At 34.9% G+C, this 27,774-nt stretch overlaps 1 protein-coding gene across 5 annotated transcripts; it reads left to right on the forward strand.

The window, feature by feature from the left end:
- The first annotated feature begins 6,701 nt into the window (after nucleotides 1–6,701).
- On the forward strand, nucleotides 6,702–27,353 carry LOC114299138 (ZIP metal ion transporter family). Of its 5 annotated transcripts, XR_014351407.1 has the most exons (13): nucleotides 6,702–7,143; nucleotides 9,898–9,956; nucleotides 10,311–10,403; nucleotides 10,489–10,578; nucleotides 13,658–13,739; nucleotides 20,825–20,880; nucleotides 23,746–23,802; nucleotides 24,067–24,107; nucleotides 24,475–24,542; nucleotides 24,948–25,004; nucleotides 25,107–25,224; nucleotides 25,561–25,937; nucleotides 26,032–27,233. XR_014351407.1 is itself a non-coding variant. In XM_082907089.1 (12 exons), exons 1-12 carry the CDS (start codon nucleotides 7,080–7,082, stop codon nucleotides 26,974–26,976), a joined length of 831 nt encoding a protein of 276 aa, XP_082763215.1. In that variant the 5' UTR covers nucleotides 6,702–7,079; the 3' UTR covers nucleotides 26,977–27,353. The 5 variants fall into 5 exon arrangements, 4 of the variants coding, with proteins under 4 accessions (XP_082763215.1, XP_028099612.2, XP_082763217.1 ...); XM_082907089.1 differs by lacking the exon at nucleotides 25,561–25,937 and having other exon boundaries at nucleotides 26,931–27,353; XM_028243811.2 differs by having other exon boundaries at nucleotides 25,561–27,233.
- The last annotated feature ends 421 nt before the right edge of the window (nucleotides 27,354–27,774 follow it).

The raw sequence follows: 27,774 nt of genomic DNA on the forward strand, positions 1-27,774 counted from the left end.
ATGAGTATGAATGTTGTTTATTGGGAATTGTTGAGATTTTGGAAAAATCATGGAGATTCCAGATTTTTATATCATGTTGGATTTTAATATTGTTGTTGTTATGCTTTAAATTTTGAAATTTAGAAATGACTATTTTGGCTATCGATGAAGGATAACATTGCTATGTATTAGAAATTGCATGTGGTTTAGGCATTTAAACTGTTTTATAAACTCATGCATTTCATGAAATCATATCATGAATTTGTGAACTATATACATTATGTTTTGGAAATAATTTTGTTTTGAAAAAGAGGTAAATAAGATGGCAAATCTGTATAAGGAGGTGTGGTTGTGGTTAATTACTCGTGTGATTGGATGCTTTCCTTCCAGTCAGGAGCTAGAAAAGTGGCTTTGCTAGTGCTTGAGAGGCTACTTGGAGACACTAGCCTTGGAGATTTACGGCATTGTATTTACTATCTTAGTTTCTGATTCAAAAGAAATGTTTGGGATGCGGTTTTGGAACTCTTGCATGACATTGTTTCAAAAGGATAAAAACTCATGCTTTTTGGGCATAGAATTTCATATGCATTCACCATATTACATTGTTAATTATCATACATGTCATTAGGTTATCTCTACCGGACTTTACGCTCACCCTACATGGAAACAAATTTTCAGGTATTGATGGTATGTCTCCGCTAAGGTGATAGTTTGAGAGGACCTTGGAGCTAAATGCTCATTTGGTTATTTGGTTGTTCTGTATAGCCTTGGGCTTTTGTGTATTGGATTTATATCCAAATTTTGTTGTAACCAAGTAAGGTCTTAGAATTTGTAACCTTTTAGGCATTAATTTGTGTTGATTTAGATATTATTTTCTTTTTGTTCACTTGTTTGGGAACTCATATTTATGATTATTTAAGTTTTTGCATGTTTAATAAGAATTATAGAGAGTAGTTCAGTATCTATTTTTTTGGGGGCGTTACATATATTGTTGAGATAATTGTAGTAACGTGATTTTAATATGTTTGTTTTCCAAAAAATGGTTATAATTTTAAAGGGTAGGGCTTCTCTTAAATTCGAATATGAACTTGTGGGGTTTGTAGGGCTCACTACGAGTCTTGTTTCGACAATTCGAACCACTCATTTTGTAGAACTCTCAATGAATTATGTCTATGAAAAAATTATGTCATTTTGTTAATTGTAATATCTTCATTTTATCACATTTGTCATTGAAAAAATAGACAAGTATGTTTTTGAAAATAGAGTATTTTTTTTTTTTAAAAACAAACATGATAAAATTAAGAGATTACGATTAACGGATTTACCTACTTTTTTAGAAAATAAAAAGAAGAAGAAGATGGTTTTTAAAAAATAAATGCAATCACAATTATCTAATTAATTTAATTTTATTAAAGTAATAATGTACAAATTTAAGAAATAGGCTAATGCTTGCTAATAATTTACACCACACCCATGTAATTGTGTATAAATTATTAGATAAAAAATTAATGATAAATTACGCTTTATCGTTTTTATGTATGTCTTTAAATTTTATTTTTAATATTTTAACTCTTTGTGTTTTTATTTTTTTAATTTGCTTTTAAAACTAATTTCTATTTAAAATTAAATAAAACAAGGACAAATTATACCAAAGGCCTTTATAGCACTCAATTATTTTGCTTGTCTCATATATACACACAACACACACGTATATGTATATTGAATTCGTGGGGTGGAGGATTGATGGGTTTTGTGCAATTATTTTATTTTTGTTTCATATATATTCACAAAACACACACACATATATACACACACATGTAAATTGAACTAAATTTGTGAGTTGAAATGATGTGCTTTATGCGTAGAAAATAGTTTATAAGAACTTTAACAATTGGATTTTGGTGGCTGATGGTAGGGTCTTAGTGAAGATTACAAAAGAGCAATTGGAATCTTTCCCTTTTTGTTTCAACCAACATTTAGATTCATATATATATATACATGCACATTTTTTTTTTTTTTTTTTGATAACCAAGTATCCGGGCCAGCACCCCTTCGGAGTGTCGCACCTTGACTAATCTCGGAACCCTGAGCCGATCGACCAAGCAAAGACACAGTGACCCGCCAGTAGCCAGCTGAGAGTGAGATTCGAACTTGAGACCTAGAGAGGAGCATATACATGCACACATACAACTCTATCTCATAACTTCAATTGATTACAAACCAAATTTCTATCTCATCAACAATGGCCAATTTAAGCGTAATTTGTTGGCTTGAAGAGGGGTAGTATGTGCAAGGAGATGGGTAGGGTGATTTGTGTTGAGAGGGGTTGTGGAAATGGTCTGCACAAGGAGGATAGCAAGGGTGGCTTGAGCAAGATGAAAATGAATTAATGGATGATAGTTGGATTTAGGAAATAAAGAGAAGGGAAATTGAGGTTATAGGGAAAGGAAATAAGAGGGAGAGCACGTATTGGTTGTGTGTTGCCATGCGAAGTGATGAATCTGCTGATATGGGATTGGTAGGTACGCAAGGTGAGTGAGTTAACTCAATACGTAACTCAAAGTGAATATATGAACTCAATAGGCTAGTATATATTTTCTTTTTTGCTCCTAAAAGATGGTCATGTGCAATGCATGTGACCAATTTTCATTCAAAAACTTAACAATTGTCCTTATTTGACACAAAAATAACACTAGGACGGCAAATATGATCAAATTAAAACAGTAAGGACCAAAATGAAACTTGAGAAAAATTATAATGACCTTTGGTATAATTTGCCCATAAAACAATACCATATTCATTCTCCGTGGCATAAAAAATATATATTATTATATTTGCATTTAAATTTGGGTCAAAAGTGTAGAATGTGGTATTATCTAATTTAATTTTAGAAGTACATTGAGAAAATTTTAAAATATTAAAAGTCAAATTGAAAAAAATTCAAATAAAAAATATATATATATATAAAAAATAAAAGGTACACAAAATAATGGGCAATTACAAAAAGGAAAAAAAAAAAAACCCTAGGTTTGACCATTGCAACCAAATAATGTTGAATTTTTAATTTTATAAATTTAAATCTTAATCTTTTGACTTATTTTCAGTCTAAATTATTTGTCTATTTTCGTTAACGAAAATAGACAAAACTATTTTAGTCATTACACTCAATGTAAATATATATATAAAATGTCTAAAATTCCAACTTTCATTAAGTTTAATGACTAAAATATTTATTTTTTAATCGATTTACTTAACGGGAATAGACAAATGTTCAGATGGAAAACAAATAAAAAGTTTAAGGTTTAAAATTTAGGGTTTATTTTATTACACAGATCAAACTTTGAGATTTTTATTATAATTTTTCAAAAATAATTTATCAAAAAATTATCTTCAAAAATAGTGTAGGAACTCACGGATTCGGACAAGACACTGGGGATCTTGTTACCATTTAAAAAATGTGAATATAACTTATTTAGGCCAAGTTTGGTAATACCAAAATAATTTATCTTTTTATTTTTTTCATTATATTATCTCTCTACTTTTTTGCACATCTTTTCGTAAAAAGAAAAAAAGTACACTTATTTAGGTCATTCTAAACAATCCATTAATTTGAGAGTATGTATCAAATTATTTGGTACAATTTTTATTTATCACTTATTATGTAGAAATAATTTAAATAAATAAAAAATAATAATTTTGACTATTTGTTGCAGTTTAAAGGAGTTGATCATAATTTATTTTAATTTAGGAGTTTGTAATAAATGATTTTGTCAATTTCTGCTCATAATTAAATAATTTGATTGGGAGATGCGTAATTTTAACTTTTAATTATTTATTATTAATTTTTAACTTATAATAAATTACATCAAACAAACTCAATTACTTAAAAATTAAGAGAAAAATATTTTTAACATCTGATTTTTAATAAGGGCGGATTATACTAACGGTCCTTATAATTTGGAGCATGTGTTGTTTTAGTCTTTGACTTTTCAATTATGACACATTTGATCATAAATTTTGAATTTTGTTCTAAATAAGAATAATTAAATATATCATTACTTAATTTCAAGGGTAAAATTGTCAATTTGATAAAAAATGTCAAAAAAGTATTATTGAATTTATTTCTACTTACCAAAGATAAAATTATGTAAAATTGATAAATCTTTTAGACATTTATTTATTTTACCAAATTAATTTTTATTATGTGCTTGGATGATGATCATATAATGAGTGTTTATTTTTATTTTCATTAAAATAGTTTCTATTTTTGTAAAAGTCAAATATGGTGATAACTTTGATATAATTATTAAACCAATTCATTAAATCAAAAAAAATCCAAAACTAAATTTTTTTCATATATTAAATATATTAATTACATATTAAAATTCTAACAACCATCTATTACATAATCATTATCCAAATAGATAATAAAAAAAATTTGGAAAAAAAAATTAAATAAATATATAAAAAGTTTATTAATTTTACATAATTTTATCTTTAGCGAGTAGAAATAATTTTTAAAAATTAAAAATATTTTTTTGACATTTATTTTGTCAAATTAGTTTATATTTTATCAAATTAACAATTTTACCCTTAAAATTAAGTAGTGATATCTTCAGTTGTTTTTATTTAAAATAAAATTTAAAATTTAAAATCAAGGGTAAATTACACTGACACCCCCTGAAGTTTATATTTATTACAGTTCCTCCCTCACATTTTGGAAATTACATTTCCTCCTTGAAATTTAAAGTTTCATTACAGATTCCCCCCTCAATCCTTTTAATTTTTTTAAATACCAATTTTACTCTCATTGGATAAATTACATTGACACCCATCACATTTCAGAAATTACAATCCCGTCCCTAAGGTTTAAAGTAACATTACCAATTGCCCTATCGGTTAGTATTAGTTGGAAAAAAAATTCATTGAAAAAAAAAAATTTAATTGGGAAAAAATTAATTGAAAAAAAAGTTTTGTTAGTAAAATTTTTAAATTTTTGTTTAAAAACCAACGTAAACTCATTTTTTGAATTTACGTTTTTTCCTCAAATTTATAAACTGAGACAATCACTTATAAACTAAAAAAATTATTAAACAAATTTTTATGACAGTTTTTAAAATTTTTGTAAATATAAATTGGAAACTGAAAACGAAATGGTTACAAAACAGATCTCAGTTGGTAAAAATGTCGTAAAATTAACAAATAATTAAATAAGTTACCAACGTAAGAAATGACTTATCAAAAGATTCTTAGGCAATGTATGATTTGATTTTTAGAATTTTTTTTTTAATTAAAAATTAATTTGGTTAAGAAATAAAAAATAAAAAAATAATTTTCATTTCGTTTAAAAAATAATTTTATTTCGTTTAAAAAATAATTTTTTTATTTTTTATTTCTTGACCAAATTAATTTTTAATTTTTAAAATTTTTTTCTAAAAATCAAACCATACATAACCTAAGAATTTTTTGATAAGTCATTTTTTATGTTGGTAACTTATTTAATTATTTGTTAATTTTAATACATTTTTACCATCTGAAGCCTGTTTGGTAACCATTTCGTTTTCAGTTTTCAATTTATATTTACAAAAATTTTAAAAACTATCATGAAAACTTGTTTGATAATTTTTTAGGTTTATAAATGGTTGTCTCAGTTTGTAAATTTGAGAAAAAAACACAAATTCAAAAAATGAGTTTACGTTGATTTTTAAACAAAAATTTAAAAATTTTACTAACAATTTTTTTTTCAATTAATTTTTTTCCAATTAATTTTTTTTTCAATGAATTTTTTTTCCAACTAATAATAACGCGGGGCAATTGGTAATATTACTTTAAACTTTACGGAGAAGATTGTAATTTCTAAATGTGAGGGGTGTCAATGTAATTTACCCAATAAGAGTAAAATTGGTATTTAAAAAAATTAAAAGGGCTGAGGGGAGAATCTGTAATAAAATTTTAAACCTCAGGAAGGAGATGTAATTTTCAAAAGGTAAGGGAGGAACTGTAATAAATATAAACTTTAGAGAGTGTCAGTATAATTTATCCTAAAATTAAATATATATCATAATTAAAAAATTAAAGATCAAAATAATATAAGTTTTAAATTATAAAAATTATTAGTATAATTCCAACTTCAAATAATGTTACACGAAACGGGCCAATGCCTTGAGAGAGACAAAAGGCTCTGTTTGGTTGTGAATTCAAAATGTAATTTCACAGGTGTATTTCAGTATGATGTTTGGTTGTGTGCTTGGAATCAACTTTCCAAACCTCTGCAGAGAGCTTTGTATTACAGCCGCGTTTTTTGTGAAAATTTTGGCCAGGGGAAGACCACCCGGACGTCCTTAGGGACTACCGCCCGGACGTCCTTAGGGACATCCACCCGGATGTCCTCTGCTGTACAGGAATTTTTTTTTTTTTTTTTGCAATTGATTTATATAATTGGAAAAAAAAATTTCTCAAATTTTTTAAATTTTTAATGTGCTTTAAAATAATTTTGAGTTGTATATTTAGTTATGAGTTGTAAATTTTTGTATCACATATCAAATATCACATCAACAATTCCCCACTAAAATCAAACCTCTTTTCCAAAATTATTTTCAAAATTCTTTACCAAACAAATTTTCTACACTCAAATCATAATTCTACAACACACAAACTCAAAATATAATTCATACTCTCAAATCACATTTACAAAACACAACCAAACGCAACCAAAATTTTTTTTTTTTTTTTGGATCCTTTTTCTGTCGCACGAAAGAATAGTTCGGCGGTGTGACCAAAAAAGAGGAATAGTTGTTACAATTTCTTGACTTGTCCTCTCCATCAAACAATCTCTTTCTTCGACTGTTGATATTCTAAATAAAGTAATAGATATAAATATTTGAGAGAGAGAGAGAGAAGTCTACAATTGCCAACTCAACGTCAGAGTCTCTCTCTCTAGCGCTCTCTCTCTCTCTCTGCCATTATCTTGGAGTGAGTCAAAGAATTACACAGAGAGACCCAGACAGACCCAACTACTAAGAGGCCCTTGTTCAGCAGTTTTAGGTTTTTTCCTGATTCAATCTTTTCATTTTCTTGAATATTGGCAGCAGAGACCTATCATGGACTCTCAAGTATGGGTTGCTCTTGCTCTCTCACTCGTTGGTGGCTTCAGTACATCCCTAGGTGACTCATCGCCCTTTTACCACAAACAAACTCCCATTGTATTTTTTTTTAGTTTTTATTTTTTGAATTGAGCTTTGGTGGTTTCAAGTCTCTCCTTCTTTCGTGGTTTATATTTGTTTCTTGGTTGTTATGTGGTTATTAATTCAATTTGGTCAGTTTCTTTTCTGGGTTCTTGTTAATTTTGAGTTTTAGTTCCTAATTTGTGTTTTGTAGCTTGTGCTATTGGACTTGCGTTAAGAATTGAATACTCATGAAAGCTGAATTGAATAAGAGTCTGCTGGTTATTTAAATTACTATTGAGTATTGTATTCCAAGTATTGCATTCCATGATAATATTATCTCTACCCTAGAAGTTTATTTGCTAATTATTTTTAATTAGCTTGTAATGAGCAATGCTATGCTTACTTACCATTTAGTTTGACCATTTACATTTATTATTTCATGTGACGCACTCCACTATCATTGATACACAGGCCTCACATATATAACACTAATATCTAAGGGTTATAGAGTGCAACACATTGGTGAAAACAAATGATCAGCATAGCATTTTTGGCATGTAATTGATATTAATTTTTAAGGTAAAAAGGGCTGACATTGAGTTTTTTGGGGCCCTATGCCCTCGTTTGGGATATTGGCTGTTTGGCTATTTTAGCCAATGAAAAGAAATTGTGTTTGGGATGATTTGTGGATTTTTTGTAGTTGAATAGATGGTTGTGAGAGAAAAAGTGATTGATTGATGTGTAGGATGTCACACAAGAATTTTATGTGAGGAGCGCCGAAGGAGTTGCTCAATGTAAAAGACTGCAAATAGAAGAAGAAATATCAAAATTCCACTGCCTTGCAAGTGGGTACATGATGCACATATAGCTAATAAAGGACGCATCCCTTCTATTTCATTTTTACATACCCTCTCGTGCTTTTGTTTTCCTAGGCATAACCATTGCCATTAGGGGCATACCCATTGCCATTAAGTGAAGATAGTGTTTCATGCTTTCATGTAATTTTTTGTTTTCTTTTTAGTTCCAATGGCAGGGTCCTTGTGTATAGCCTGCCGTAGGCAGGGTTCTTTCATTTTATGGTTGTGTATGTAAAGGATAATATAATCGCCCATCCCCAAATGATTCATTCCTTCACAAAACACTGTCCGACATATTGTGATCCAGAGATATTTCTCACCTATTCTGACGAAGTTTGCAAAAAAACGTTAATAATGATGATATTGTTTAAAAATAACTATATGAATAAAGATTTGATTTGGCTTACAGTGAGCCCAACATTCCTCACGTAAACAATTCTTTACTGTCTAGTCAACAATGGTCCTTCAGGAAGGATTATCTTAACTAGAACTCCATTTATACAGATTAGATAACGATATGGTCTAGATTCCATATTGTATCCAATTATATGATTTTGATAGCATTGATCTTCTTGTGTTGTTCCACAATCCAAACTCACTGTATAGAGAAGTCTCATCCACATCTTTAATCCTGATGTTCTGGTATGGCCAATCAGCCTTGTAGAGCCCGTGGATGGCCTCATGGACTTAGTGTGGTATGTGGCCTGTGATTTCACTAGAGTTGATGGCTTTGGCTTGTTGTAGGGTATGTCTACACTAAGTAGGCTGAGCAACCATGTATGTTTTCACTTTCCAACTTCAAATGATGTCTGAGCTACTTAAACATGCTAGCACAACTTCTTTGGTGTCAAAAATGGCTTCCATGAATTCATGCCATGAACATTCGTGAAGAGATTCAAATCTTCGTTGGTAAAATGTTGTTTGCTGATTATCCCTTCTCTTTTCTTCTTCTTTCTTTTTGAGTGTTGAAAAGTCGGTATGCTTGGTGGTTTTGAAAACTTTGGGTCATTTTTTCTCTGAAAGTGTTCAATGTTGTGAAATAGAGTTGAATATTGTTCTTCTTGAAATAAGTTTATCCATTGTCTTGGCAGCTGGTTAGTTTTTATTGTCATATCATATAAAAACATCTTTCTTTCCCTTTGGATTAGAGTAGGCAATATAATCAGATGCAAACTTTTTATGGCTTTTTGTAATATGAAGATGTATTTCAGGATCCATACGGGTTGTTTGGTTGTCTTTTCGTTTTATTCATTTTCATTTTTCATATTTTTGGATATAAAAACAATAAAAAGTTCGAAGACACCCACTATTTTCATGCTGTTTTCCTATTTCTGCAAAACAGTTTTTGAAAATTTAAAATCAACTTTTTAGTGTTTCCTAAAAATTGGGTTATTTTCTGAAAATTTTCACGAAAACGGTTTGTCAGACAAGTTTTTTGTGCTTTATTGGAAAATGAAAACAAAAAACAGAGAACAGAAAGACAACCAAACGGCTTTCATTTCCCTCATTCTTATAATTTTAACAGCTAGACCATTCTGCAGACACTCCCCATCTCCCAATGTAAAACAAGTTTCAACATTGTTAATTTATTATTTTCCTGTCATGTAGCTACCCAACTAGTTAAATAACAGCAAACAATCCTTTCAAATCACAGAATTTTAAAAGATGATGTAGTAGATCTCTTTTGCAACTTCAACAGTAGAAAGCTTTACAATCTTACAGATGTTTGGCATATCTCATCCTGCAATTCTTTGAGTTGCAGCTTTTCATGTGCCGGATTTATTTGCATACGCCATGACTCCTTATTTCTGATTGCTTCATGGCTTGGGATAATCCATAAAATCCCCAATTTGATTTGGTTCCAGAATCTAACTATAGGTGTGGGCATTTGACAGGTGCACTTTTTGTGATTCTCAATCAAGCTCCTAATCTGAAGATGCTTGGGCTTCTACAGGTATTGCTTAAGGGCCTAACTTTTTTTATATTTATTTTGACCCTTGTGGGACACCCCAGTGGCTTAGGTCACATTCTCCAAATAAATAGACTCAAGTTCGAGTCTCCTTTACTTAATTATATATAAAAAAATCGTCAGCATTAGGCTAGTTCCTAATCTCATAATGCCCATCACTTACGCAACCAGATCCAATTTTTAGAAACTTACTGTAGCTCCTTATATTTATATAGACAAGGATTTATTTAGCTGGGTATGTGCTTTAATGTGATCATATATTAGCTTTTTTGAAACTTTTCAGGTTTATTATGTAGTAAATGATAACATTGTCTAAACCTTTATATTTCCTCCATTCAGGGTTTTGCTGCAGGTCTTATGCTGAGCATATCTTTCTTTGATTTGGCTCATAATGCTATCAACTCCATTGGCTTCTTGAAAGGGAACCTTTGGGTAAGCTATCTTCTTCAAAATTTTACCAAATTCTACATAATTTCCTTTTCTTCTTTTGTATATTGTCAGTTAATTGTTCACACAGTTCTTTGCAGGGGTCATTTTCTTTGCTTTTGTCGCCAATTTCATCCCAGAACCAACACTTGCTCCCATTTCAGATGAGAAAAATAAAAAGGTCCGATCTATTTCTCCCAATGAATGCAAGTGGTTTATTTATCCTTGTTGTTAAAATTGAAGTATTATTGATTGATTGTATTGATTACAAGATTGTTGTGTTATTTACAAATGTTGAGATGCTGTTTATATAGGATATGATTTGGGAGTAGGTGAAGGTGGTAGTGGAGGTGGTAGGTGAAGGTGGTAGTGGAGGTGGTAGGTGAAGTGTAGTGGAGGTGGTAGGTGGATGTGAATTATGGTAAATTCTAACAGCCCTCCGCAAACTCAAGGAGGATAGAAACTAACCAACTTGAGTTTGGAGAGAGTAACAAAACAAGAAAATACATAAAAATAAAAAAGGATAGGAGACACTGTATGGTCGTGTCAGACCGTTGGTGAAAACACTGTATGGGGTGTCATAACGTTGTAGAGGACACTGTATGGTGGTGTCAGACCGATGTAGAAGACAGTTTATGGGGTCATGTCGGACCGTTGTAGAAGACAGTTTATGGGGTCATGTCGGACCGTTGTAGAAGACAGTTTATGGGGTCATGTCGGACCGTTTGTAGAAGACAGTTTATGGGATCATGTCGGACCGTTGTAGAAGACAATGTTGTGACAGTTTACGGAGTCTTGCTGGACCTTTGTAGAAACTAACCGGAATCAATGTCGGGACAGTTTACAGAGTCTTGTCGGACCCTTGTAGAAACTAACCGGAATCTATGTCGGGACAGTTTACAGAGTCTTGTCGGACCCATAAAGGAGCTAACCGGAATCAATGTCGGGACAGTTTACAGAGTCTTGTCGGACCCATAAAAGTTGCACCCTCAAAAGGTGTGCCCAATTTGTCAAAAGGCGTGCCATAAAAAGGCGTGCCCAATTCATCAAAAGATGTGCCATGAAAAGGCGTGCCAGTTTGTCGGGCGGCAAGAGGCGCGCGATGCGCGTGGCTGGCCCTGGCTATTTAAAACAAGGTTGAGGCGAAGGCTGTGCATACGAGTCTGAAACCTCTGAACGCTCGGAGAGCTTGTCTCTGCAAATCTTGAAACACCCGGAAACCAACCCTTCTCTGAAACACTTAGCAACTCAAAAACATGGCCTCTTCTTCCCGTCCAGTTACCCAGAACCTGCTCACGCTCTTTCCAGAACTGAACGAGCCCACAAGAGAAATAACTGGTGCGGTGGCCAGTGAACCGTAACAAAACACCTCTGGTTTTGCTCCATTGAACTTTCCGATGCGGTCGGTGGAGCAAAAAATGGCGATGCAAACTGATATTGAGGCTAATCAGTATACTTTGAAGGCATGTGTGGAAAGCATGACGGCGGTCACAAATTTGTCGAACCGGCTGCAGAGTAGGACAAATGAAGTGCAGCATTTAAACTCCCAGCTGTCTCTGCTCCAACGCATGTATAAGGATGCGCGAGCAGAGATAAGCGTGCTAAGGGCAGAAAACAAGGAGCTGAAGCGGAAGGCCACCGTGATGTTCCGATTTGGAGGTCCGCCATATGCTGCAGTGGAGGAGTATGGGGGAGTGATCGTGCCCAGTGGAGTGGGAAACACGGAGGCAACACCGGCAAGGGTTGCCCAGGACGGGGGCAAGAAGAAAAGACCGGCTGCAGAATAGAGAAGAAAAAGCCCACTGGTCCGATTTATGTTGGTTTTTTTTTTTTTTTTTTTTTTTTTTTTTTTGGTTTTTTTTTTTTTGTGTAAAATGGTGATCGGGGTGAGCCCCGACATGAATAAAATAAGTTGGTGTGCAGTTCGGCTTCTTCCTCTTATTTTTTTTTTTTCTTTTTTGTTGTTTTTTGTTTTTTTTTTTTTTAAATAAAATAAAAATCAAATAAAATAAAATTAAGAAAGTAAGAAAAAGGATGGAGATGATTAAAGGGAGCATAGTGGAGAGAAAAAGGGACCACAGAGAGAGGGAGTGGTGGATAAGAAAGTAAGAATTTTTTTTTTTTTTTTTTTTTTTTTTTTTTTTTAAAAAAAATATGTTGTCCGCCAGATAGACCCAGAGGAGAAAGCACTCCTTTTAACCAATAATAATAATGCGGTCTGCCAGATAGACCCAGAGGAGAAATCACTCCTTTTAACCAATAATAATAACTTCAATAGCCACCCACAGTACCGCAACTTCGCTTGAAGTGCGGGTTATGATAAAAAAAAGAAAAAGAGGCCTTTCTCTCCCTAACCTCTCTCCCCCCCAAACCGAGAGAGAGAGAGCGAGAGTGGTCGGATTGACGCAGAGCAGTGGAGGGCGACTTCGGCGGCGGCGTGCTCGGCCGGGCGAAGGTGGAGAAGGCGGCGCGGCTCCGGTAACGGCGACTCTGTTAACAGCGGCGCCGCTCTTAGGAGTGGCCGAGGGAGACTGGCTGGGAGTGGCCGAGGGAGACGGAACGGGAGTGGAGGCGATCGACGACGGGGTGGGAGTCGAGGCCGGGGCGGGGGGAGATGAATTCGTTCCATTGCCACAGTGCGTTGGCGCCGATGCCGTGGATGAGGAGGAGGGTGGGTTTGTTGGATTTGTGGGATTTGGGGTGCCAGAAATGGATGAGGGTGCCGTCGCCGAGATCGGTGGTGCTGGATTGGAGACCGGCGTTGCCGAAGGAGTACCTGTACAACCAATCTTGCAAGGTCGTCAGGCTAATACACTTGACCATGATGGGTACCGTATAGCAGAGAGAGATAGCGAGAGAGGGGGAGTGAAGGTATGTGTAAAAAATTCCAGCGGGCAGCAATGGCAAAGTTGCCGGCCGGCTGCCCGCCGGTGACAAAGAAATACAGGCTTAAATCTTATAGCTCTGATACCATGTTAAAATTGAAGTATTATTGATTGATTGTATTGATTACAAGATTGTTGTGTTATTTACAAATGTTGAGATGCTGTTTATATAGGATATGATTTGGGAGTAGGTGAAGGTGGTAGTGGAGGTGGTAGGTGAAGGTGGTAGTGGAGGTGGTAGGTGAAGTGTAGTGGAGGTGGTAGGTGGATGTGAATTATGGTAAATTCTAACACTTGTATATGCACATTGATAGTGGATACTTCTCTATTGGCATAAATATCTAAAATCTCAATTGGCATTGTGCCCAATAACAGAAAAATGGGAACGGAGGGGGCAAGGACATCATGAAAAAGCATCGCCGTCAAGTTTTATTTAGTGGAATCATCACAGCAGTAGGTCTGATTACTTTGTTAATTTGTTTACTTTTCCCCTGCCATTTAAATTGTCAGTCTTACAGATTTATTTGCCACAATCTTTGGAAATTATACAATAGTTCAATTGGTTTATGTGAGTGCATATATGATTTTGGATGCTTGAATTGATGGTACTCAATCATTGGAAACAAAAAATATTTTTTCTTTTTGCAGGCTGTTTCTCCAATATTCTGCACTTTCCTAGAATTTTTTCATAAGAAAAATTATTGTTTTTACTTGGACATTTAGCATTTTCCCCCCTTTTTGAGAATAGGGTTTGCGAAAATCTCTGGCCACAATGTACTTAGTGTGATTATTAACACTAGAGTGATGAAACAGACAACAAATGCTTTCCATTGCTCTGTTTTATTGTGAGGTATCTTACTGTGCCATTACTCCCATCGGCCCAACAATTATCTAGTATTTAGTTTTTCTTTTTTAAATGCAAGTACCAGTATTGGTTTGTTCCTAGTTACCCAATTATAAGATGAGGACATGGATTTAGATAATGGTATTGGGATATGTATCAGTGATGCAGCCATATATTGGCCAATATCGAATAGTATAGGACAATGTCGACCACTATGTCAATGAATAAAGGTACTTGAAGGCCAAAATCCCGTTATGTAACTGCCGATATGATATGTAACGGAAGATATTTAAACTCTGCAAGGAGCTCCCTTTGTCCCACATTATTACTTCATATTGTAATTGACAATCAGAAAAGGTCTTAATTCTTAAACATTAGTTTTGTTAGTTGTGTCCAAATCCTTAATTTTTTTTTTCTTTTCAAACTGATGATGGAGAACCACCGAGTAGGAGCCTTCCAAGGCAGGTCTCTTTCAACCCACCCCTACAGTGTAAACCCGGATACTTGCAATCATTTGCAAACGGCAAACCACAAGTTTCGATTTTGCTTGGGAGACACCGGTGTTGAGCTTGAGATGATTAAAGTTTACAACTCGGCCTAGGATATACTCTCTTCACAGCTGGGCTACCGGTATGCGTTACATCCCTAATTTAATGTAGCGATGAATCCATTGATTTCATTGTTGGTGTCAAATAAAAAATATGATTGTAATTGATATTCTAATGGTGGTAAAGCATCATTAGACAAACAAAAAAGATTCATTGCATTTAGTAAGAATTTTTTTTCATAATATCATTTATCTAATGCTCAAAGACTATTGACATTTTTAATTTTTTACTTGTCGGAATAGTTTTTACAAAGAAACATAACTATGTACTACTTGTTAAGATTGATCTACAAAATTTTTTTCTAATATATTTTGTAAGTTTGTTCTTCCAGCATTTACAAATTATTGATTGCATAAAAGTAACATATATGAAAAGTGAAATATGAGATCTTTTATCTCCTGGGCGAACAGTGAATCAGTGACCAAGCTGTCTACCCAGCTGGCTTTAACATTAGATGCAACCCCTTGTCATTTCTGTTATTTTGATTGAAATATTCTCGCTTTCAAGTGAATTGCATTAACCATGAGTTGAAATTCTCAGCAAACAAAAATTGTTATAGTCAAAGCATACGGAAATAATTAAAAGTCTAAAATGTTTTGCCTGTGTCAACGGAAAATACAAATATAAGATAGAAAGGTATATCCATTTTCTGTTTGCTTTGATTTTTTGTTTCTTTGTTTTATATATTTATTTTTAAAGTTTGAGATTAGGGGATGTTGAAGGATTAAAAAATAAAAAGGCTAGAATGTTTATTTATTCCCTCTGAGAAATAGCGGAGAAGGAAAAAAAGATGAAGAATAGAAGGAAATGAAGAGGTGGAACAACTCAGGTAGTACTTGAGCTACTATTTATCACAGGCCAGCTTGCTAATTGCTTTACATTGGTTGTTATTGTATTTATAACTTGTGCCAAAATGTCTACTTCTTTGTGTATTTTATATAGTTAATCCATTTCTCTTTGTAAGGGTGTCACATTCGATTATTAAAATCAGCTTTAGAATTCTAATTTTCTTATTATTGTTTGCAACTGTAAATAACAATTTGACATTTTATTGATGACTTATTCACATTTGCCTTTATTCCTTGAATTTAGCCTAGAGTCTTCTACGGATTTCTGTGTAGGCACAAGACATTTTCAATCAAATTTTCCAACCGCAGAATTACCCTTAGAAGCATGAATACTTCTAAGAAGGTGTTGTGTCTGTGTAGGTTATCAACTCTTGTCAGAGACTTCCTAACTCTTGTCGAACACATGCCCAAACACGTCATATTATTATTATTATTATTATTTTATTTATTTATTTTTTTGTGGGTTGCTTTTAGGACCGAACACAGTACTAATACTTGGGAAACACATGTATTCGTAGTTTAGACATATATGAAACACATTGCAAGTGTAAAGAAATAACTTGAGAATAAAAACAACGCCCAATTAGTACACATTAATGTGTGTTTGGGAGGGGAATGATTGAGTACGCGCCTAGCCTTTGGCATATTACACAAAGTGATGGTCTCAAGACTGGAACCCATAACCTCAAGGTTATTGGGCCAAGTCTTAACTTGGGAATCAATGATAAAATAGAAATAATGTGAATTTATACCTATCAATCCTTCCTCTTTTAGACTTTTTAGTTTTAGAAAAAAATCTAGAGCCTAAAACTTTCAATTTGTTAATGAATTTTTTTTTTTTTCTAAATAAATATTAAGATTTTTTGTTCACCTATTTATTTGTCTTGTTAAAAAAAGAAGAAGAAAGAGTTAATATTTTCATGCATACATATAAAATATATAACGTATAAGAAAAATGAAGAAATAGTTAATATTTTCATGTATACATATTGATTGATATATGTTGTTGTATATATTACAAATGGTGAGTGGCTCATTATATAGGAGAGGGTGAGTGTAGTAGGTGAGGAGTAGGTGAGGAGTAGGTGGTGGTAGGTGATGGTAAATTTTAACAGCCCCCCGCAAACTCAAGGAGGATAGAAACTAACCAACTTGAGTTTGGAGAGACGAACAAAACAAGAAAAATACATAAAAATAAAAGAGGATAGGAGACACTGTATGGTCGTGTCAGACCGTTGGTGAAGACACTGTATGGTTGGTAGACCGATGTAGAAGACACTGGCTCGTGTCGGATCGATGTAGAAGACAGTTTATGGGGTCATGTCGGACCGGTGTAGAAGACAGTTTACGGGGTCATGTCGGACCGTTGTAGAAGACAGTTTATGGGGTCTTGGTGGACCCTTGTAGAAACTAACCGGAATCAATGTCGGGACAGTTTACAGAGTCTTGTCGGACCCATGAAGGAGCTAACCGGAATCAATGTCGGGACAGTTTACAGAGTCTTGTCGGACCCCTGGAAAAGTTGCACCCTCAAAAGGTGTGCCCAATTTTTCAAAAGGCGTGCCATCAAAAGGCGTGCCCAATTCATCAAAAGGTGTGCCGGACATGATGGCGAGGCACGTGAGCGCCTTGGCTGGCGCGCCCGTTTTGTCGTCTGGCGTCAAGAGGCGCGCGATGCGCGTGTCTGCCTTGGCTATTTAACCAAGGCAGAAGCTGAGACAGAGGCAGAAGCTGAGACAAAAAAACTGAGAGAGACCTCTGAAAAACTCTGCGTTTTCTGAGAGAGAAACTCTGTAATACTCTGTAACCAACCCGTCTCTGAAACACTTAGCAACATGGCCTCTTCTTCCCGTCCAGCTACCCAGAACATGGCCTCCTCTTCCCGTGGTCTGCTCACGCTCTTTCCAGAACTGAACGAGTCCACAAGAGAAATAACTAGTGCGGTGGCCAGTGAACCTCAACCAAACACCTCTGTGTTTGCTCCGTTGAACTTTCCGATGCGGTCGGTGGAGCAAAAAATGGTGGTGCAAACTGATATTGAGGCCAATCAGTATACTCTGAAGTCATGCGTGGAAACCATGACTGCGGTCACAAATTTGTCGCACCGGCTGCAGAGCAGGACAAATGAGGTGCAACAGTTAAACTCCCAGCTGGCTCTGCTCCAACGCATGTATAAGGATGCGCGAGCAGAGATAAGTGTGCTAAAGGCAGAAAACAAGGAGCTGAAGCGGAAGGCCACCGTGATGTTCCGATTCGGAGGTCCGCCATATGTGGCAGTGGAGGAGTATGGGGGAGTGAACGTGCTTGGTGGTCTAGGAAACACGGAGGCAACACCGTCAAGGGCCGGCCAGGACGGAGGCAAGAAGAAAAGACCGGCGGCAGAGTAGAGAAAAAATCCCACTGTGGGTGTGGTTGTTGTGTTGGTGGTTTTTTTTTTTTTTTATGATGTAAAATTGTGATCGGGGTTGATCGGTGAGAAGAATAAAAGATGGTTTGGTGTGCAAAGCTATATGGGTATGAATGGAATTGGAAAAAGATTAAAAATAATGTGAAAGAAAAATAAAGAAAGAAATAATAAAAATAGATTTGAATAACGAAAAATATATTAAAAAATATATATATACAATAACGAAAGTGGGGAACAAAGAGTGCACCATAAATTTTATAAAAAAAAGTTTGGGCTGTGTGGGTGGAGAATAAAGAAAAGAATCATACAGCTGTGTGTGTATTGTATGGCAGACAAAACTGAAATTCAGTCCACCAATTTAGAAAACCAGCCACCATATTGATCTGCCCCACGTGCTAATCGGCTCAAGTTTAAAACAAAACAATAAATAACCTCTTGGAGACACTAGCAACTGTGGGCCCATGTGTTTGAAAACACATACATAATATATAAATATAAGAAACTCATATATATATATATATATATATAAAAAACAAACCAGCCCATGTGCATAAACGTTGAACCACGCTGTCAATCATATCAAAACTTAACCCAAATTTTGAGTTTCCCTCCATGCTACTACCATGTGCTGAACCAAAAAAACTGCACAAGTACCAAACAACCCCTCCTGCAGTAGCCAGCTCTACAAAGACTTGAATGGTACACTCAACCAAACCTCAAAACCAGCCCACGGTTTACTACGAAACCACCCATAACTCAGATTAAAATAATTAAGAGAAGTGGGGACTGGAGGCCGGCTTTCTGAGATCTGGAGACCGATTTGGAGGACTTGGGCTTGCCTCTGCCTCCTTTTGTTGCGGTAAAGCGAGGAGCAGCGGAAGCGGGAGCGACGGCATCGTCGTAGCTGATGAACGATAAGCGGCGATGCCAACATCTACGATAGCCGCAGAGGAGAACAGAGGGAGAGGGCATCGGAGCCTCTGGCATCGACGGCGACGTGTTGATCTCTGTGTCTCTCTCCGCTAGTGCTTCGAATTCAACAGATGGAGGAGAGAGAGAGATGAAAATATGGCTTTGTCATTGTTGGTCAGAAACTAGAGAGAGAGTATTTGGGCAATGATGGGAAGGTATGTGTAGAAAATAAGCAGAATAGGTTGAGGTCCGGCGGGCGGCCAAAGTGAGGCTGCCACCCGCCGGTGAAGCGGAATTACTAGGTTGTCAACCTTGCTCTGATACCATGTAAAAATATATGTATTATTGATTGATATATGTTGTTGTATATATTACAAATGGTGAGTGGCTCATTATATAGGAGAGGGTGAGTGTAGTAGGTGAGGAGTAGGTGAGGAGTAGGTGGTGGTAGGTGATGGTAAATTTTAACATATTTTTTTTAAGATTATTGTGTCAGTGGGTTTGTGTCATATCCATGTCTTGTGTCAGTATCTATATCTCTTAAGGCTTACCTCTAATCATTAATAGATTATACTTGAAAATATTTCCAAGTATTGTTTACTCCTAGAGTTATAAGTAGTATTCATCACAAATGCTTGTAGGCGAAGTTCATTAGGATATAATTTGATGGAGAGACATATGTTGAGGATATAACGATCAAGTTTTTCCCTTTCTAATGGCTTTAGCTTGTTAAACAATCAGTTGTTAACCAGGTGAACACATCTTAGTTTTGAGTTACAAGAAGGGATTGTCAGAACGCCACTTGGAGCAAAGTTAAAGCCATCTCAAAGGCACTTATCCAAAAAAAGGAAAAAAATGGGTCGTCTCAAGGGGATAAAAGAACTTCATAGCACTTGAAAGAAATTGCTTAGAGTGAGGGCTACCATGGAAATACTACCTAGGAGAGGCCAATGTAAAGTAGAGTGAGAGCTTCCCAAAGAGGAAAGGGCTACTACATCCAAAATGAAGCCTAGAGTGAGGGTTGCCGAAGATGATGGTTACAGAAGCATAGTGATTTCATCCCACACCCTCCATAAGATATAGTGAAGTTCGTAACATTTGGTATAAGACCAAGCAAGATCAAAGGCTCAAGCCTCATCATGTCGCATTATTTATAATATTTGTACATGTTTGGCACACACATAGAAAGGAGTTTTTCCACATGCATGTTGGGGATATGAATAGAAAACTGGTACCTTTATTTTGTTTGTGATAGTTTATTAATTACTACACATGCAATCAAGACTCCTTGTGCCTGCCCTTTTGGTACTATCAGGGGATACTATTCAAGCTAAAGACTGCTGGTTATAATTACTGTATAGGAGATTAAATTCAATATGTTACTATGTGACGGTTCGGTCATCTACAATGAAGACCACAGTAGATATAGTGGTAAGCAAAATCAGTATATGTTAGGGTAAGTGGAAGGCCTAAACTGGCATGAGATGTTGGGGACAAAAATTTAAAAGCATTCATGTAGCTGACCCAATTAATTGGGATACAAGGTTTGGTTGGGTTTGGTTTGGTATGTGACCCCAAACTCCCCATGACAACATTTTGCTTTACACATGGATGAATAGAGATATGTATGACAATAGTAGATAAGCTGATTGTTTTCTTAGGGTCTGTCAATCATTTATTAAGCAAAGGTTATGTACTCCAGTGGGTATCATTTTATTTGTGTAGCAAAAAGAACTGTCTCTGTAATCTGTGTCTCAAAAATATATAGTTTCTGTAGCAGCTTCACAACCATTCTATTATAAAATCTCTGTGAAGTTCCTCCTATAAACATGCTCCACATTCTGACCTCACTGCTTTTCACTAGTGAACAAATTGTTTAGTGGTCTGCTTTAATGGGAAATTTATCTGTCTTATGCATTGCAGGCATAAGCTTGCACAATTTTCCAGAAGGAATGGCCGTGTTTCTTGGATCTATGAAGGTACCTTCAATTATTATTATCATTGTTTATTTATTTTCTATTAGATTCTGGCTATAACAATTCGTTCCATGATTCATGGCAGTAACAAAAATTATTTTCATACTAGTGACTGATGAGTGCTTGTCTTAAATTCAAAAGAATTAGATGTTGAGTTGCTTAACTTAGAGCTCTCCATGATTTATTTTATACAAAGCTCAGTTTTCCTGACCTAAAATCAAACTTCCTGTGGGAGGTATGTGATACCATCTAAAAATAGGTTCCGCTTTCAGTTCAAGGATGGTTTGATGGGAAGTTCGTCTTTGACATTGTTTATAACTGTTAAATGTATGCATATATAGGTATTTATGTGCATTATGCATTTATAAAAACTGTGTACTTACTATATACATAAAATAATGCATCAGCATGTTTTCTTGTGGGAACTTTTTTATTTGATTAATAAAATTTGTATTAATGACCAAGCACCAGAAGGGTGCAACCTATGAACAAAAACAATGAGAAATAAATAAGGTTCAACACAAAAAGTTGAGTTCACTTGTGAAATCTACAAAAAAGAGGATTCACAAAAAATTCTTTACACAAAAAATGGAAACTATGCAAAAGACTCATGAAGCTTTTGAATCCCCACATAGCAAACATATGTAGTTATTTTGAATTTATTTACCACAAAATTGTCCATATAATGCTCATATTATTTATGAAATGCCCTATGACATCTTCTGAACACCCTATGAATATTTTGTTGTACCCCTCATGTCCTTGGAAATGAGAATTAGATGAATAGGACACTTGGGAACACACCCTTACATGACAACTAAGTAGCATAGACACGAACATGTGACACAACGCAGACATGCCCTAAATAGTAATTTTTAAAAAATGCTATATACATGCGACGTGTTAAAAATATATATATATTTTTATAAATTTATTATATATCAAATACATGAATAGTTTAGTCAAAGGTAATGAAAAAAAAAAAAAAAACCATAACACTATTTAAAATTAAAGAAATCATAAATTCTATCTTAATCATCAAGTTATTATTCACGTAACAATTGCATTCTAAAAAAATACAAACCAATTGTATAGCATTGGGATACGTGTAATGTGTTCATCTTATAAATATTTTAAAACATATTTAGAGTGCACACGTTGCATTCTTAGAAATGTAGAACATTGTTACTATGATGGGTTTTATCACATCGTGTTCAGAGGATTCAAGAAGTGTCACCAAAGTGTCTTTAAATTATCTGACATAATGAATATAAAATTTTAATTAAGACACGTTGAAGAGGTGTTAGATATGCTTTTAGAAGTGTTTGAACAGTGTCGTGTCTGACTCGACATGTCTCTTTCATAGAAGTATCTGTGCTTCTTTACACGGCATCGTTTCTCTAGTTCATGTGACGTAGATAATAACTATGAAACATACATGCAAAATAGTGATAATTTTCACACGTTGGATTTCAATATGAAAAATAAACCACAATATAATAATATAATATGAATGAATCTCACTGTGAGAATTATAATATTGTTTCTTATATAGGTGTAGTTTAGTATGATTAGTTGTTGTTTCCTAACTAGGATTTTGTTTAGGTATATATAGTAGTGCTTGTAATATGATTAGTTCAATGCAAAGTATTGTGTTTTATCTTACAGGGATATGCATCCAAAAGTTCGGTATGAGTACGGGGACATGTGTCAAGAACTTATATATATATATATATATCACATATTGTATAATATTCTTGGATAAAATGTTGTAAATTATTTAGAAATATAGTTCAAATTAAATAAGATTTAGGTATGTGAGAAGCTAGAAATGTTTCTTTACCAGCAAATGTGAGCATCTTCTTCTTCCAATATTGTATAAAATTAGAGCATCCAAATGTCTACATTAGGTATGGGTGTCGGACACGTATCGTACATCTTTACCCTTGTTATATGCGGTGGATACTAGTGCACTTGGGGAAGTAGAAGAGCCCATGTTACACAGACTCAAATCAATTTTCTTATTATGCTCCATTTGTATTTGAAATATTCTCTTTTATTTTGAAAAAGTGTAATACATTGGTTTAAGACTGCTCAATGCTCAAACCGAGATAATTTTTTGTGTTAAATTTGAGCAACCCAAGAGAAACACGATATCTTTTACATAATGTTAGGCCTGGAAAATCTAGTTCGGCTACTTGTGTTTCTCATATTTTAATGCAAAATTTTAAGATGAAATGAGGAATGAGGTACATTTTGTGATAGCCATGTCTTAGCGGTAGCTGTAAGTTTCTTCTTTCATTCTTCATTACATTACTAGGTGTGTCTTAGCAGTTAAATTCAATTGACAATCCAGTAATCTTGTGGTTGGTTTGTTGTTGATAAAGTACAAAATCTTTTGATACTTCGATGATAGATTGATTAATGAAGAAAGTTGTTCTTTTTGAGCTTAAATTAACTAGCTGTTGATATCACCTGGCATTCATACGCCAGTTGAAATCACTTGATGAGCTTGACATTGCCTGATTTTTATATGCCAGTTGAAATTTCTTAATGAGCCCGAAGATCTTGTTAAATTGATATTGTGTTGTTTTGGATAGACACAAATTACTAGTAGTGCAAATTGCAACCCGCTTTTTTGAGAAGCCTTTTTGTTGGCAATGTGGTTTGGTTTAGAAAACCTTGTGCTTTTGGCATCAAGCAGATTTCGAAGAGGGGAGGTTTCTTTGTTTAGGATGAGATTCACCGGCTTGTCAATGATGACAATTTGGTGATTGTAAAAATGTTGACTGTCTCACTTATCTTGCCTTGAGGAGATAAATCTCTTGTGTGACTAAGCTCTTGCTTGTTTTAATGCTTCTTTTATAGGGGCTTCGGGTTGGTATGAACTTGGCTTTGGCCATTGCTTTGCACAACATCCCAGAGGTGTATATATTCAGACCCTATGATATTTCTATCTGGCATATAGTTGCTACCGGTTATTTCTAATACCTGAGTTCTTCCATGAATGAACTAGTTTTTTATTGCACTTGTGACTTTTTCTCCTTTTTAAGGGATATGGTTTCCAACATTTTTAAGTAATGTACCCCATGCTCAACAAAAAATTATAATATTGTACTTCTCCGTGTGTGTGTGTGTGTGTGTTTGTGTGTGTTTTGGTCCTAATCTCTTTCAGTTCCTAATTTACAGGGTGTTGCTGTTGCACTACCTGTTTATTTTGCAACACAGAGGTAAGAAAATTTTGCGGTGCCTCTTTGGTTACATTTTTGTAAGTTGTTGCAAGTAGCAGATGAACAAGATGTTTTATTTTGATATATGTATATGAATATATATATATATATATAATTTTTTTCAAAGAAAAAGAAAAAATCAAAAGAATGTGTAAAATGGGCCATGTTCTCACCATCTTTTGCTATTTGCTACCTTTTATAAGTCGGCATCTAAAAGTAGTTTACCTGCTTGTTTGATAATTTCTTTTGATGTATTGAAGAACAACAGCATTCCCTCTGTTACACAATATTGTTAAACACTACCCCAAAAATGTTTTAAACCATAGGTGATATATTGTTAATTGGTTTGTTCATCTACGTGCCTCAGCAAATGGCAGGCGTTCAAACTGGCAACACTATCTGGCTTTGCTGAACCCCTGGGTGTCATTATTGTAGGTAGGCCCTTTGGTTTCTATCAATATATTCTGAAATGTGGTGCCAAAGATTTTATTTTCAAAGAGAGAGATTTGGAGTGGAAGCTGCATTTTCCTCGTTGTATTCATGTTGGTGCGGAATTAGTCATTGTGTTACAGCTTGAAGAGACATATGAACACATAAATTCACATTTTAATTTTGTAATTTTTTGGGGGTTTTTTGAAGTGCTGAGACATCATACTCCTTTCAATCCTTTTAAGAACTGTCAATTTTGGGCTTTACTGAAAAGAATAAAAATAAATAAATTAAAGACTACCTTCATATCATAGTTCATTTTCATGCTCCTTTTTATTAGAATTTTGCCTTTATAAATGCTTTGGATTTCATTACTTTGTCGCTTATAAAGTGTCTTCAATTGCATTGCAGCTTTTTTGTTCCCAAGCAGCTTAAATCCTGAAATTCTCGAGGGTCTGCTTGGTTCAGGTTAGCAGAACTGTTATTTCCTGAAGTTTCTTGAGTGAAAAAAGGAAAACTATATTTATTGAATGAAAAATTTCTTTTACTAAATTTTTGTTGCTCATTCAGTTGGTGGGGTGATGGCTTTCCTAACCTTGCATGAAATGCTTCCATTGGCATTTGATTATGCGGGGCAGAAGCAAGCCATCAAGGCTGTGTTCTTTGGAATGGCCTTCATGTCTGCAAGGTAATTAATTCAGCTCCTAGTAAAGATTAAAAAAAAAAAAAAAAAAGTATTTCAAATCTATTTCAGAAACAAATGTTTTAACTGCAAATTTGTATGGAACAAAATATTATACCCAAAATTCTATGTAACAAAATAATTTACTCTGCTCTGTTGCGGCATGTTTGCAATTACATAAATGTTAATTTGTAACCTAATGCTCCGCTGTGTGTGATCATGGGTCAGATATTACCTCAAGAATAAACACATGATTATGTTTGATATGCAAACATTAAAAAGAAAAAAAAAGAAAGAACAAAATAATATACTCTGTGCTCTATTACGTGATTATGTTTGTAGGTACATGTATACAGTCTCGCCATGTGGCATTGCCACCTCAGCTCCTAGTTGGCTTCTCCATGGAATATGGCACCATGAGTTGGCATTGTGAGGTGAAACATGGACCAATCAGATATCTCTAGTCTCTAGATCCTTCCCTTTGTGCCAAGAGGTATGCCAGCTAATGATAGCACACACGGTGCTCTAGCCTTGAGGTTGCGCATTCAACTGCTGAAAGCACCACCTTAGCTCGGCCAAGAATTCTTTGAGTGCATAGCCTCACGATTTGCACTTGGTAACCCTCTTGGCTTGGCAAAGGCATTCTCTATCCTAGTGCATCATCTTTTGTACTTGTCACCTCGAAGATGACTGCACCAATACTTGAGTTAGCACCCCTGGTACTTGTTTGGCTTACTTGGCTCATGTAGAGAGTCCCACATCGGTTTTCTTGGTATTTGAATAACATTCTAACTTTGCTGTTGTTACCTGTAGGCTAGGGGCAAGGCTTAGGAACTCTGCTCGAGATCATTAAAGGATATATGGGTTGGAAGCTAGAGTTGAGGGATTGTCAATGTTTTTGAGAGAGAGTTTTACTAAGGCATGCGTCACCTCATGAAGTGTATTTCACCTAATGTTGGAGCCCCTTAGGGCTCCACTTTTGCAACTCTCGAGGTATATCGTAGTGACCACTATAAACCCCATGACTGAGCAGATTGAGTGACCTGCCCAAAGATGAGAGTTGGCACCTATGATTCGGCTTCGGCTTATAAGGGGGTTACACTGAGACATCCTAACCATCCCAACTACAGAAATGCTCTAGATCTGTTTTGCCATCCTTTCTCCCCAGGCTATCACCTCCTCCACCTATGGTGATATCTTGCTAGCTCAGTGGCTACCATCTTTCCAAAAGCTCCTCATCACTGTCATCAACAATCTTACCAATCACCATCCTCCATCCACACTGTTGATCTAAAGGTTTTGCATTAATGATATCTACTTGGAAGAAAATAGAGAAAGGTGTTAACAGAATTAAGGGATTAACAGAACAGAACAAATTTGATAGTTTCAAGTTGTTACTATTTTATGTTCTTTTCTGCTAGCAAAAGTGCCTTTCCTTTTTTCTTTTTAATTTTTTTCAAGGGGTTTTGAGCCTCTGGTGTTTGGGCTGGGAGACCAACTGGATACCCCATACCTCGTCACTTGTGTGATGACCTACATTATGAATTTCTGGTCTAGATTAGTAAATAGTATTTGAAGACTCGGAAAAAGGAAAAAAAAAAAAAAGGTGGTATTTTATTTATATTTATTTGTCTTTGTTCTGCGTCTTCATGCTTGGCAATTGAAATCTTTTTCTTGCCTTTTTCTAATACATATTTCTCATCGTTTTGCAGCCTATATTTTCTTGAAATCAGCTTACCCAAGGATATGAGCTTGTAGCTGTGGGTGGGTACATCAGTTAGCTTTCACAATGTTGTACATTTGAGAATCAAATGGCCACAGGTTCTCTCTTCATGCACTTGACTGACAGCTTCTGTGGAAGATCTTGGCTGCAACCCCAATGAAATTCTCTATACACCCCCCACCCCCCCCCCCAAAAAAAAAAAAAAAAAAAAAAAAACCGGTAAAGGCGAAGTGGATCTTTTGTCTTCGTTAGGTTTCATTTTAATAAAATTGCTGAAAGTGCCTTTGTTGTATTTTCTCGTTTTCTTTTGGGCTGTTTTTTCAGATGTAAAGTTCAATGGTAGTAAAGACCATAGTTGGGTGTTAATTATGTTCAATGGATTATCATATATGACTCGAAGTGCGTTGAGACAGACGAAAGAATTTAAGGATTGAGAATTGAGGATTGTGTGCCAGAAGTAACATCTAAAAACAAGGGGGTTTTAACTTCTTAATGGATTTTCACCTCTCATTGCTTTTTATGTAAATTCATCAAGCCCCAAACTCATTCTAGTGGGCATAATAACAAAAATGGTGCATGAAAAACCAATGTTGGAAACCTACATGTAAAATTTGGAAAGCAAAATGGAATTAGTCACACATCCATGGAAGGACGTGTGTGTGTTCTCAAGCACAATGGAATTCGAAACTGAATCAAACCCCACTTTCGCACTTGCAAAACAACCAAACATGAAGTGCTTGTTTTGATTGTGTTTTTGTGTTTTTGTTTTCAAGTTTTAGAAGACATGGGGGACTCATCCGAGATTCCAAATGATGTTGAATTCTCAAGTGCTC

The sequence above is a fragment of the Camellia sinensis genome, chromosome 14 (genome assembly GCF_055761805.1).
Source record: "Camellia sinensis isolate YWXY chromosome 14, ASM5576180v1, whole genome shotgun sequence".
NCBI classification, from domain to species: domain Eukaryota; kingdom Viridiplantae; phylum Streptophyta; class Magnoliopsida; order Ericales; family Theaceae; genus Camellia; species Camellia sinensis.